At 50.2% G+C, this 13,349-nt stretch overlaps 1 protein-coding gene across 2 annotated transcripts in view; it reads right to left on the bottom strand.

Annotated features, from left to right (window-relative positions):
• Nucleotides 1-13,349, bottom strand: part of MORC3 (MORC family CW-type zinc finger 3) — a 644,813-nt gene that overhangs the window by 251,258 nt on the left and 380,206 nt on the right. For both annotated transcript variants that reach the window (XM_078656878.1, XM_078656879.1), the window contains exons 11-12: nucleotides 11,869-11,991; nucleotides 11,693-11,770 (exon numbers count right to left, since the gene is read on the bottom strand). In XM_078656878.1, the coding sequence (XP_078513004.1) occupies nucleotides 11,693-11,770; nucleotides 11,869-11,991 (201 nt within the window). The remainder of the gene's footprint in view (nucleotides 1-11,692; nucleotides 11,771-11,868; nucleotides 11,992-13,349) is intronic.

Consider the following 13,349-nt stretch of genomic DNA (forward strand, 5'->3'; position numbering starts at 1 on the left):
CTGGCAAGTGTGTTCACTTGCCCAGCCAGCATGACAGTACCAGACTGCACACAGGGTCTGCAATGGCAGACCCTAGACACCTTTTAAAAGGCCGCTTCTGTGGGTGGCGCAACCCGGGCTGCAAGCCCACTAGCAGTATTGGCATTCACAAGCCCTGGCACTCCTGGTGCATTTTACTGGGGACTGACAGTAAATCCAATGAGCCAATCATGGAAATCAATCACATATACATTTTGCACAGGGAGAGCATATGCACTTAAGCACTGGTCAGCAGTGGTAAAGTGTCCAGAGTCATTAAACCAACAAAAATAGGTCAGAGAGAATATTGGAGGAAGGCAAAAAGTTCAGGGATGACCCTGCCAAAAGGGCCAAGTCAAACACAACCCCCTTCCAGCCAAAACGCAGGGTAGACCAATCACCACTGTGATGGACTTCCCCGCTTTGGGCGATAGAACATGGACCTGGCCCGCAACAGCAGGGGCACATTCCAGTTCTACGCCAATCTGCACCTACTTCAAATCCTCTGTTCATACTCTCAGGGTCCACCAAGCCAATCCATGGGGCACCCTTCTCTTCCCCTGGGGACACCACCTGTGCAGCATCTAACCTTAACTTGCTCCCAGGTGTGTCCCAACAGACAGTCATCAAATCACAGTGGCCATTGACAGTAGTCAGGGATGAGACCCAGGCCTCATGCCTCTCAGGGCTCTCAAACCTCTGTGGCCTCAGAGAGCGGGGGGCAGTAGCCCCAGGTGCTTGACACCTTTTGTCCATTCTCTCTTCTGTCAGTCCAGGTATGACATCCTGGCACTGACCCACCAGCCCCAGGCCTGTACCTGGCGGCTGGACCAACACCCGGTCCTCCTCCTTGGGGCTCTGTACCCTCCCACCTGGAGTGGTACCCCCTTCAAGAATTGTCAGGGCACCTGGGGCAGGTGACCTGCACAATTCGCCCACCAGTTCAGGGGTGCTATCCTGCAACTGAGGTACCAGGTCAGGGGGGACACCCTGCACCTGGCCCTCTATCCTAGGGTCTAAACCCTTAAACTGCACCGGGGTCAGAGACGAGGACTCCCTCCCTCTGCACCCCCTTCCAGAGTACTGCCCACTCCCCACTGGAGTGGTACCCCTAGAAGTGTCATGGGTCAGGACACTGATTACAGTGGTCCCACCCTCCAGGTCAGACTACACCTGAACCTGGCTCTCCAACTCAGGGACCCAGCCCTGCAGTTGAACAATTGCCTGGCGCACCAGGACTTCCCCGGGAGCACGCATGCCCCCCTGAGGGTGGCACATAGCTCATGTGTCGTGCGGCAGTCTGCCTGGCGCAGACCTCGTAACCCCTGTCCCTCTGACAGTGTGGGAAGATTCCCCAAGACAGAAGTGGTGTCCCCCTGGTCATTCACCGGGGACGCAGCCCTGCTAGCTGGCCCCTGACCCACTGGTTATTCCACTGGGGACTCTTTCCCCCTCTCGCCCCTCCTTCTGGACTTCTGCACCCTCCCAACTGGAGGGGTACTGCCAGACACCAGAACTACTGGAGCTCTGTTTACAGAGCCTCCACGTTCTTTAGCCACTGGGGATCTCCCTCAGAGGGTGACTCATCCGGACAGCCTAGGCTCCCCACCTGGTGTTCCCTTAAAGAACCATCCAGGCTCTGAGACTGAGGTTGGGCACTACCGGGACAAAACCCATTCTCACTCCTTCCCCTTAAGGACAGGACGTGAGGCCCTACACCCCTCTCACTACTACAGGACCTAGCTGGGCTACTCTGCGCCCCTTCCACCACTCTGGGCTGGAAGATACCTGAGCCACTCCCCACAGGATCACACCCCAATGCCTCTCCAGACCCTCTGGAATCCACCACAAGGTCTGCCTCCAATGTGAGCTCCCTGGGGTCAGAGTACTCACTCTCAAACAGGTGTTGTCATAGCTCTGGAAAACTGGGACTTAAAGTATGCTCTCCCACAATTGGATTACACAGCCCCCTAGCAGGGTTAACCAAACTATCCTTCACCTCTCCATCCAGTGCCTCACACACATACTCCACACCATTCTTCTGAGACTGGCCAGACAGTAGCGGACTGTCTCTGTCACACAACCCACACTCTTCTGGGCGGTCTTTACACTCACCACCAGGACCTCAACCATGGGGGAATCCCTCCCACCACTAGGACCATGAACTCCTATGCCAGCCACCCTATTCCCTTCAGGGACGCTGCGCACTACTGGAGCTACCTCATGCCCTTGAACCTCCTGGTGTAAGTTAACCCCCTCCAAAGTCAGGTGCCATATCTCTAGGCGGGCACACTATGCTGTCAGCACTAGATACCTGAATGTTGCTGCCACCATCTGAGCTGGACTCCACCTCCAACTCAGCAAAGCTCAGTCTCTGAGCTACACATATCTCTTGTTGCGGGGCTGAAGCCCTCCTGGCTTCAAGCTCCTCGATCTCCAAATCAAGTTCTCTCATTCTCAAGTAGTGATCTCTTTGGCGTTTTAGCGCCTCCATGGCCAATCTATGCTTTTCCATTTCCAATTTTGCTTTTCCATTTCCATTTGTCCAGCTGATTTTGCCATCTCCATTGCATGTGCCCTGGTTGCTGCCCTGTCTGCCAACTCCTCTGGCGACAGGCATCTGGTTGCTGCCTTTTCCATCCTCACTGAACCAGGCATGGCTTTAATAATGGCAGATGTCTTACCAAATTAAAAAAATGGAAATCTGTGGCTGCGTTATAGGTCTGCTTTCACTATGTGGTGATCAATAATTCACTGTATGTAAACCACAAATGCAAATTCGCAAATCCTCACCGCTGCGTCCAATGTTAGAATTGGGGTCTCTGGTTGGCGCAAGTATTCACTTGTGAGAAGCAGGGACCCTCTCCTCTAAGTCAGGGCGAAGGATGACCCCTTAGAATTACCCTTGCTCACCCTCTAGGTGCGTGGCGTGAGCAGCCAAGGCTAAACTTGGAGGCAATGTGAGTTAAGCATTTGTAATCACACACACAGTAAATGTACCAATCCCCCCACAAATGGACACCAGGCTTGGAATATGTAAAAATACGTCTTCTTTATATAAAAATATATCTGTGCAGGTAAGACTTATCACAAGACTAATATAACGATTTTAACTTAGACCACCAGATTGTACATAGGCAAGCGTTTCTTAGTTACAGCTCAAATGTTTCCTCTTAGTCTCTTTTACTTCTAAACAGTTCTCTTAGTTCTCTGGGTATTTCTCTTCTTAAACCCCACCTAACCCCGTGTCTCTGCTTTTTTGGGGTAAGGTGGGATTGACTCGTACGTTTTCAGCGCTCCGGTGCGCTTCGTACCGTGTGGTTTCTGGTTGCCCTACCGCGACTCACGCATCTCGCGGTGCGGGTTGAATGGAGACCAGAGAGGGGCCTCGAGAAAGCCAGGGCCTTTTCCGGAGGTGGGGGCTCTCGAGCCTCGAGAAAGCCAGGGCCTTTTCCGGAGGAGGGGGCTCTCGGCTGCAGTGAGGAGCAGGGAGGCGATGAGAGGAACCTCGAGAAACCCAGGGCCTTTTCCAGAAGTGGGGGCTCTCGGCTGCAGTGAGGAGCAAGGAGGCGATGAGAGGATCCTCGGGCCAAGCGCACAGGGAAGGTAATGCGCTCCTAATACAAAGGCTTTAAATCCCCAAATGCGCTTCCGATTCGGATCAGATTCAAATAGCAAGTGCACACTTCACTATATACGGGGAAAAAAGAACGTTGCGGGCCCCAAGTCCGTGGTGTGCACAGTACCTTTAATTTTGAGTGGCGAAGGCGGGGCGCACAGCGGCTCTGGGCACAGGTCGAGGCTGGTGTCTGAGGCATCCGGTCTTTGTCGGGTCTGTCCTTTGGGTCCTTGATCACGGTGGGGGCATCAGCGGGAGCGTGGGGGGGGGCCCTTCAGCGAGCCTCTAGCGGCGAGGTGGCAGGGGCGGCCTGGCACAGTGGGGGAAGAGCGGCTCAACTGAGCGGGTCTCTCTCCCGGCGGGAACGGTCAGGCGGCAGTAGACACGGCCAAGGAGGGGCTGTGGGGGCACCAGGGTCACGGCTCCGGCGGGGAAGAAATCCTCACGGCGATCACAGACGGGCAAAGCACAGGTTGAGCCAGATGATCCTCTGGCTCAGGTCAGGGGGCAAGCTCTTCTTCCAAGCCCTTTCAGCACAAGTCTACAAAGTCTTTTCAGCAAGTCTTTTCTTCTCCTTCCTCAGCAAGGCAATCAGCAGGCCAGTCCTTCCAGCGTCTTCTTCTCCTTCTAGTTGGGCAGAGGTTCTTTGTGGGAAACAAGATTCTGATTTGCAAGGAGCAGGGCTCCTACTTTTATACAGCATTTTCTTTTTTCTTACAGGCCAGGGGGGCCTTTGCCTAACTTCTTTCAGTCTCTGAGCCCTTTGTTGGGTGTACTCTGGTCTCTCCTTTCAGGGAGCAGGGATGGCACATCAGACGCTCCACAGGAGGTGGAGCCAGCATTGTGTGGACAGGGGCAGCCAGGATGACTTTGTTGACAGGCTGTCCTCTTCCTGGGCCAGGTGTCGGGCTGAGTCATCAGTCGCTCTCCAGGAGGTGGAGCCAGCATTGTGGTGGCAGAGCACAGCCCTATTCAGAGTCCAGGGGCACTCCCACCTCCCACTAAGGTGTAATCCTGGCATTCACCACCTGTAATCCCCCAGCCCTGTCACTCACATAACCTAGACAGTCAGATACAGATCCTAGCAGAGGCGAGCTGAAATGGTTAGGAAAGCAAATGCTAGCTTTCTAAAAGTAGCATTTGCAAACACAGGATATTAAAATAAACTTTACTAAAAGAAGTATTTTATTATTCTGAGTTCAGGCATACTAAACTTGACTTTCTACCATGTTCCCTGAGCCTGCTGGGATTATAGAATGTAATAATTCCAGCACCCCATCTTGGCCTAAGAGAACAGGTAGCCTTACAATAGTGAAAAACGAATTTGGCTGTAATTTACTATTAGGACATGCCACATACATCAGGGCATGGCCTACCTTACACTTACAATGCACCCTGCCCTTGGGCCTACCATAGGGGTGACTAATATGAAGTAAAGGGAAGGTTTAGGGGCTGGCAAGTGTGTGCACTTGCCCAGCCAGCATGACAGTACCAGACTGCACGCAGGTTCTGCAATGGCAGACCCTAGACACCTTTTAAAAGGCCGCTTCTGTGGGTGGCATAACCAGCGCTGCTGGCCCACTAGCAGTATTGGCATTCACAAGCCCTGGCACTCCTGGTGCACTTTACTGGGGACTGACAGTAAATCCAATGAGCCAATCATGGAAATCAATCACATATACATTTTGCACAGGGAGAGCATATGCACTTTAGCACTGGTCAGCAGTGGTAAAGTGCCCAGAGTCATTAAACCAACAAAAACAGGTCAGAGAGAATATTCGAGGAAGGCAAAAAGTTCAGGGATGACCCTGCCAAGAGGGGCAAGTCCAACACTATACAGGTGGCCACCATATATTAATTTGTTATTTACTTGAGATGATGGTATACACCATTCGATACAGAATTAAAAACAGTGCATGGCTAGAACTAACCCCCGTGGTGACTCTTACAGGGTAACTTTGTGTCCATGGACGCCACCCGGTGCGTTGTTCTTGGCAGTGTGCCCCCTTATGTGTCCCTGCTCCTGCCCCCACCCCAACTCCCAAGGTCTTACCATGATGAGTGTATTGTTCCGCTGCTCGGTCGCCTCCGCCTGCTCCTTGCCAGGCTGCTGCTTATTACCCCTGGGTGCGCCTCCCCCGGGGCCCTTCCGATTGCGCTACTCCAGGGTCCGCTGATAGAGGCTCACCGTGTCCTGGCGCTCCATGTCGCGCTGCTCCGCCTGGCCTTGCTGGTAGCGGATCTCGCAGTGGCCATGGTGCTGCCTGCAGCCCTTGATGCGCTGCCGCAGCCGCTCCACCACCGTGCTGTGCTTGGGCACGGTGCCGCTGCAGCCAGTGCCCGGCGCATGGGGGGGCGGCGCAGGGCTGCCGCTGTCACTGCCCAGGGCACCGAGCAGGGCGGCCCCTCCGCCCACAGGCTGGAGGAGGCAGCAGCAGCGGGGGCCGCGTAATTATCAGGTAAATTAGGTCTTGCGGAAACGCAATCACTCCGTCCTACAATCATAGTTGCAGCATCAAATGTGGCAGCCATCTTGTAGCACAAGGGTGAACCGTTGATTACTGAGTAACTGGTCAGTCCAAAACAATGAAACAAGTCTTAATCGCGCAAAATTTAAATAGAAATGTTTAATTGTCTTGTAGAGTGATTTATCATGTACATTAACTAAACTGTTATAAGTAGACGTTGTATTACTAATACAATGTTAATGCTACATGGTTTCTTTGTACATAGCAACAAATTGCGTATAAACGAGTCAATATGCTTAACACTTTCACAAATGGCCTGCTGCAGAGTGAATTTTATTCTCTTCGTCTTTTATTGCTGATTCCTATTGGATTGATGGTCTGTTGCACGCGGTGTGCGGGACTTCCATCATTCCAAAGAGCACGCAATTTAAAAGGCAGCAGATTTTAGAACTTGAGCGCCTCCTCGCAGCCCTGTCCTTTGTAGACTGGGGGGGCGTGTTTTTCTTTCTCCCCTCTTCTCCATTGGCTGGAATGTAAACAACTGGCATGTTTTTGACTTGTTTACATTCCAGCCAATGGAAAGAGGAGAGAAAGAAACGAAAAAAGCACGCCCCCCAATCTGAAAAAGACGGGGCTTAGAGCGAGAGAATGAAGTCACTGAGACCTCTTCTCCGATGGCTGGCCGCCGTTTAGGAGGCCAGCCAATAGAGAAGAGGGGCGGGGTTTACCATCGCTACTCAGTCATAAAATCTCGCCAGCGAGACTGCGCAGGTGCGCAGCCTACGGTAGCCGAGACCTAAACAATGGGAAACACTCATACAACATACCCAAGACATGCTAAAGTATACCCCCAATGAGAGATAGCTTATTAAATCATGGCACAATGGTATCAGACTCTGACTCGCATGCATCCCATTATCCTCACGCCCTCTGCTGGAGGTGTGGAGTAGAGCCACTGGTCTTGCTCTCTAATCACAGACTCGAAGGAGATCCTTGGGCATATAAAAGGCACTATAGGATTCCCAACCTCTGTCTTCTACGCTATGGGCATTTTAGGTAAACAACCTCTGGACTCGAGGCTATGACGCATGCAGACTGTCAGATTATTAATCATGTTAGGCGCTGCGAAACACCTCATAGCCCACACCTGGAAGAAACCCACATCCCCTCCTATTGCCCTTGATTTACACGTCTCTAGCATGTTATGGCAATGAACCAATTATACAACAAGCTGGCCCACATTGATAAAAAATTCCCACATATCTGGCAGCTATTACTTGACTATCTCTCAAACTGAGCCTACTTGCTTCACCCCAGCCAAGCTCAAAGCCCTGCAACTCTGACTAATGAACTCGACTGTCGACGTGACTGTGGCATTACGCTGGAAACTCACCCTCCACCCCCAAGAAAGGTCTGAAGCAGTAGTATGGACCTGGGACTCCCTGTATACGATACCTGCTTCAATTTTTGTTTAACCGTTAGTTATTTTGTGACATATATGCATGCCATTTGATCAAATCTGTTAGGTACTCAATACCTGCTGAAGCTATTGCCATATCGTTAAATACCCGCCATATTGATTTCCAATGTGCCATGCTATATGTAAGCATTGTGGACTTGAACCTGAAACCATGTCTTGTTTTGTTTTATGAAAAACCTTTCATAAATAAATTTAAAGCAGCAAAAAAAAAGTCTGGTCATTTTTCAGTCTGGAGTGGATGGCACTGTGCTAATCATATGTTTAAAGACTATTCTGTAAAAACGTTAAAAGCATCGTCACTGGGGCGTGGCCAAGATGGCGACCTAGGAGGTTGTGGGACCTGTGTGCTCCCCGACCCAAGCCCTCCCGTGGACCACCAGACGCGTGTTTTCCCCCCTTCGCGAAGCTGCACCGGGGGCTATTGCGGTGGCCGAGGCGCAGGAGCGTAGGGACCGGAGGAAGTCGCTAGCAGCGCAGGTGTTAGAATTAGAGAGGGTTTACAGCAGAACAGGGGCCCCTCGAATTTGGCGACAACTAAGAGCAGCTAGGGCACAGCTTGCGAGCCTGGAACTCGATTGGGCGGAATATGCAGCTCTACGTCTTCGACATACACACTATGTGGGAGGCGATAAAACGGGGCACCTACTGGCCAGTAAGTTTAGAGTTAAGGACCAACGCTCAAAAATTTCAACTATCCAAGGCCAGGGAGGACTCATGCTTGAGGGGGATGAGCAGATAGAGGAAGAGTTTTGAGCATTTTACCCCTCACTCTTTGCCGCAGACCAGGCCGTAGACCCAGAGGGAGGGGACACCTACCTCAATGGGGTGTCCGTAACAGCCCTTAATGAGGCTAGCGCGTTGACCCTGGATGCCCCAATCAGGACGGAGGAAGTAATATCGGCAATAGCACTCCTTAAACCTCTAAAAGCACCAGGGCCCGACGGATTCCCTGCAGGCTTCTACAAGGCCTTCGGCCCATTACTTGTACCTGTGCTTACCAAATTGTTCAACTTATTCCAGGGGCCGGGCTCCATTCCCCAGGACATGCCACGGACATTATCATACTGCCCAAACCTGGTAAGGACACCTTGCAGTGTGCCGCCTACCGGCCCATCTCCCTGCTTAATTTAGACCTCAAAATCTTCACAGGGATTCTAACAGCTAGACTGGAGCCGTGCCTGCCCAGTATCATAGAACCCGATCAATCGGGCTTCATCCCCAACAGACAGTGCAGTGATAATACTAAGCGACTTTTGCATGTGATAGACAAGGCCCATTTTAACGATACGGACGCAGCTCTCCTGTCGGTTGACGCCGAGCAGGCGTTCGACAGGGTGGACTGGCGGTACCTGGACAAGAACCTGGCGCGCTTTGGCATTGGTGACAGTTTCAGGTCGTGGGTCGCCAGCTGTTACGACACTCCCAAAGCGACCATCCGGGTTAATGGCGTAGACTCGCGATCTTTTGACATCAGACGGGGCACCAGGCAGGGGTGTCTGCTTTTGCCCCTGCTATTTCGCTCAGAGAATCCTTGACAATCCGGACATCGTGGGTGTCACGCTTGGTGGCGAGCCGCACACCATTAGTCTGTACGCAGACGACATAATGGTGGTGGTAACCAATCCTTTATGCTCGGTGCCAGCTTTCCTGTCGGAAATGGAGACCTTTGGGGGAATTTCGGACTTCAAAATGAATGTAGGGAAATCCCTGATCCTCCCCTGGGCTGTAATGCCCGTAAATCAGCTGTCGGACTACGACAGCTCTGGGGATTGTTCACACGCATGTCTCTGCCATACTTGGGGATCACCCTGACGCCCAGTTCAATGCAAACGGTTTAGCACAACTATGTAGCACTTTTTGCTCAACTACAGGGGGACCTGAAGAGGGGGCGACAACAGACGCTCTCCTGCCTGGGTCGGGTGGCGGCGATCAAAATGTCCCTGCTCCCCAAGATTCTCTACCTGTTCCAAACCATCCCAGTCACCCCACCGATAGGGATGCTCAAGAAGATGTAAGATGCGATACGGCAATTTGTCTGGGCCGGTCAACGGCCGCGACTCCGCAGAGATCTGGCCAGGCACGCTCCTGATGAGGGGGGTTTGGGCATCCCAGATCTTCTTCGTTACTTCCAAGCGACAACTCCGTTATCTCCTGGAATGGAACCGCCCAGAATCGGAAAAGCAATGGCTATTTCAGGACAGGGAAATGGCCCAGATGTCGCTGTGGAAGGTCCCCTTTCTGCATCGCTCGAACAGGAAAGCCTATGTTAAGAAATCACCTATCACTCGCTCAATACTCAAGGTGTTGGACGCGGTGGCAGTCAGTAGAGCTCTTACCACTTTCCCCTCGCCCATGATGCCAATATTCGACAACCCGATCTTTCCTCCAGGGATGGACCAAGGGGCGTTTCAGCAATTGCGGGCATCGGAATGTAGGTCAGCCGGCTATCTGTTTGATGCGGATGGCTTTATCCCACTTGACACCTTGAAGGAGATGTATACACTGATAGCACCGCAGTGGTTCCAGTATTTCCAGATCCGCCACTGGCTCACACGGGGGGACACGTTACCGCAGGCGAATCAGAAGCGGACAGCCTTTGAGAAATGGCTTATCATGAAACAGTCCGATAGACGAGCGATCACCGATCTGTATAAGATGCTGAGTCCTCCCCTGGCTACTCAGCGCTCCGCTGGTCAGAGGCATTGGGAAGCAAAACTCGGACGTACTCTGACAGATAAAGAGTGGCGGGACGTTTATTATAGGGCACACCACACAGCCAGGAACATGGCTAGCAGGGAGTCGGCGGTGAAGATCGCATATTACTGGCACATGACGCCGGCGAGGTTACATCAGAGTAACCCAAGCCGCAGTTCCGCAAGTTGGAGAGGCTGTGGCAAAGAAGGGACACTGACACACTTGCTCTGGGAGTGTGAGGGAGTAACAGATTACTGGACTGAGGTGCTTCACGACATTGACACTCACTTCGAGACAGAAGTCCCTCGCTTCCACCATATGGCAACCGTTCATTTCTCTTTTAGCTGGGGAATTCAACAAACTTATCTGTCCGAAATACCTCAGGGTTCTGAGACTCACAGATGCATTCGCCAGAGAGCCTAGCTCCTCGAGTTAGCCACCACATCAATAAGCTCGGAGTGAGGGGCCCAGGAAGACGTTGCGACACACCGGAGGGGGGAGGGGGTTGGAGGGAAGTGGGGGGGGAGGGGTCGGGGTTGGGTTGTTGTTTGTTGTTGAGGTAATTGGGTGCTTCAACAGTAGCTGCTCTATCATTACGCACGCTCATGGACATACTGAACTACCACGTAGTATACATAGCTCATGGGCCGTGGCTGGGTGTTGTTTTGGTGCGGGTACCAAGGGCATCCACCGGGGTGTAGGTTGGCTGTACTGTAATGTGTTTGAAGCACTGATAATCAATAAAACAAATTGGAACAAAAGCGTTATCACTTTCTAGCTCAGCGTGGATGGCACTGAGCTAATCCTTCATTTATATATAAATAATTATGCACACATGCAAACTAAGTCAGATTTAAATTTTCAAGAACATTTTTAACATTTGTGACTGTCAATTTCATTTGTAGCCCAATTGTACAACTCTTAAAATTCACTTCTAGAGAAATCACTGATAAGAACTTCATAGTGAGTAATTTTTTAGGAGCTTTTTTTTTTTAAATACACCTTTTCTCCTACTATTATGCCCATAGAGGCAAGGTGTCTTCGAACAGCTTTAAAAGATCTTCAAATGTATAATGCAACCCAATACTGGATGCTATTCAGCCGATGAAAACCCATAGAAATACACCTTTTACGCCCGGTATATACCAACTTATTGCAAACAATCGTATATATGCTTTTCTTATCAATGCTCCTTTTGCTTTCCTTACATTTATCCTCAGTTAAGAGCCATATATCAGTATTTGGTCAAATGTTACTTTAAACATAAAATTTGGTACGGATGTCTGTTGCAAAAATAATGTCAAATGCAACTATATTTAATGGCAAAAACCAGTGGAAAGAAATGAAGTTGCCTAGTTTGTTTTGACGCCTTATTTACAAACAGGGAAGAAATCTGCTTCATGACACACTCACTTTTTCTTGTATGTTTTTTCATAAGACGGCTGATCTAATAAATCATCGTCTTCTGGCTCCTCTGGAACACTGCAATCTCTGTTTAAAAAAATAAAGTAAACAGCTCATTGTGAAAATCATTCAGAGTGATTTGAAAACATTCAGACTGCACTGTTATCATCTGAATGCCATTCTACCTGAACTCTGGGTCGGGATTCATATGGCAATACCACTTTTCTGGCAGCTTGTCCATTCCATCTGGTAGCTTTCTCCATCGTAGGCAGGAATCGCACTGAACCCATTGTTGGTCTGGCCGTTTCCTATAACAGAAAGTAATGAAATGTTTCCATTAATATTTTCTCTCAAACTTGGATTGACTGAATTCAAAGTGTGTATAATTAACGCATGCTTTATTAGTTGCAGCGTTTATTTCTTCATTTAATTGTTTATTCCCGTATTTAGGTTTATTAGGAGTGGCACACACAGGGCTGGTCCCTGTGTGGTCCTGTCGAAGAGCTTGGGGTAGGTTCGAAACATGTTGATCTTACACTGAACTTCTAACCCATTATATTTCGTTTTACTTGTATCACCCCCTTTTCAGACATACCAACGTAGGAGCAATAATAAAGTATTTTAGCCCACTAACAAGGTATTTGTAATCACTTTAGCCCACTCCACCACATTTTCTGCACTACACATAGTCTTCCACTTAAAGTGCTCCTACGTATTTTCCGCAAGTCGCAGCACGCCCCAGTTCGTAGAGAACTGGGATGGCCCCAATGATGAAGCATGTCACCGTGGGGAAACCCTGCTGAGTGAGGAGACTCTAGAAAGAAATGTTTCTTTCCTGGAGGCAATTTCTGATCGCATTGATCGGATGCCATATCCTTACCCTATGACTAGGTCCTCTAACCAGACATCTGTGGTTTCAATTTAAGCATAATAAAGGAGGGCGGACCTAGCTCTAAAAAACCTCTACCTCCCATTTCTTTTTGATATCCACTGACGTGCTAGACATTCCTGTAGGGGACACATTTGGAGTCTTGCGTGAGGGACTATGAAAATGCAAGATGCCATCATCCCTATAAGTTGCATGAACAATCGAGCTGGGAGAGAACGTTGTGGTTGAAAGTTTGTGAGAAGGCTTTGTATGCTTGATATCCTGGCTGGATTTGGATATGCAAGTGCCTTTAAGGTATTTAATGTTGCCCCTAGGTATTGCTGTATGTGGGACGGTTAGAGGTGAGACTTTGGATGGTTTATGGTAAACCCTAAGTTGTGAACCAGTTGGATTGTAGCGCGAGTGTGTTGTACACACTGGTTGTACAAGTTGGGTTTTATGAGCCAGTCGTTTAGGCAGGGGTATACATGAATGTGTTGCCTTCTTAAATGAGGTGCAACTACTGCTAGACACTTGGTGAAATCTCTGGGTGCTGTGGTGACTCCGAATGGGAGTACCTTGAACTGGTAATGCTGACCGTCCACTACAAACCTGAGATACTTTCTGTGAGAGGTGTGAATGGGGATATGAAAGTAGGCGTCCTTGAGATCTAGAGTAGCAAGGAAATCACCTTGTGCCAGTAGAGGGAGGACCTGTTGAAGCGTGACCATGTGAAAGTGGTCCGATTGTATGTATAGGTTTAGGGTTCTGAGGTCTAGGATGGGTCTTGGAGAGCTG

The sequence above is a fragment of the Lissotriton helveticus genome, chromosome 8, assembly GCF_964261635.1.
Source record: "Lissotriton helveticus chromosome 8, aLisHel1.1, whole genome shotgun sequence".
Taxonomy (NCBI): domain Eukaryota; kingdom Metazoa; phylum Chordata; class Amphibia; order Caudata; family Salamandridae; genus Lissotriton; species Lissotriton helveticus.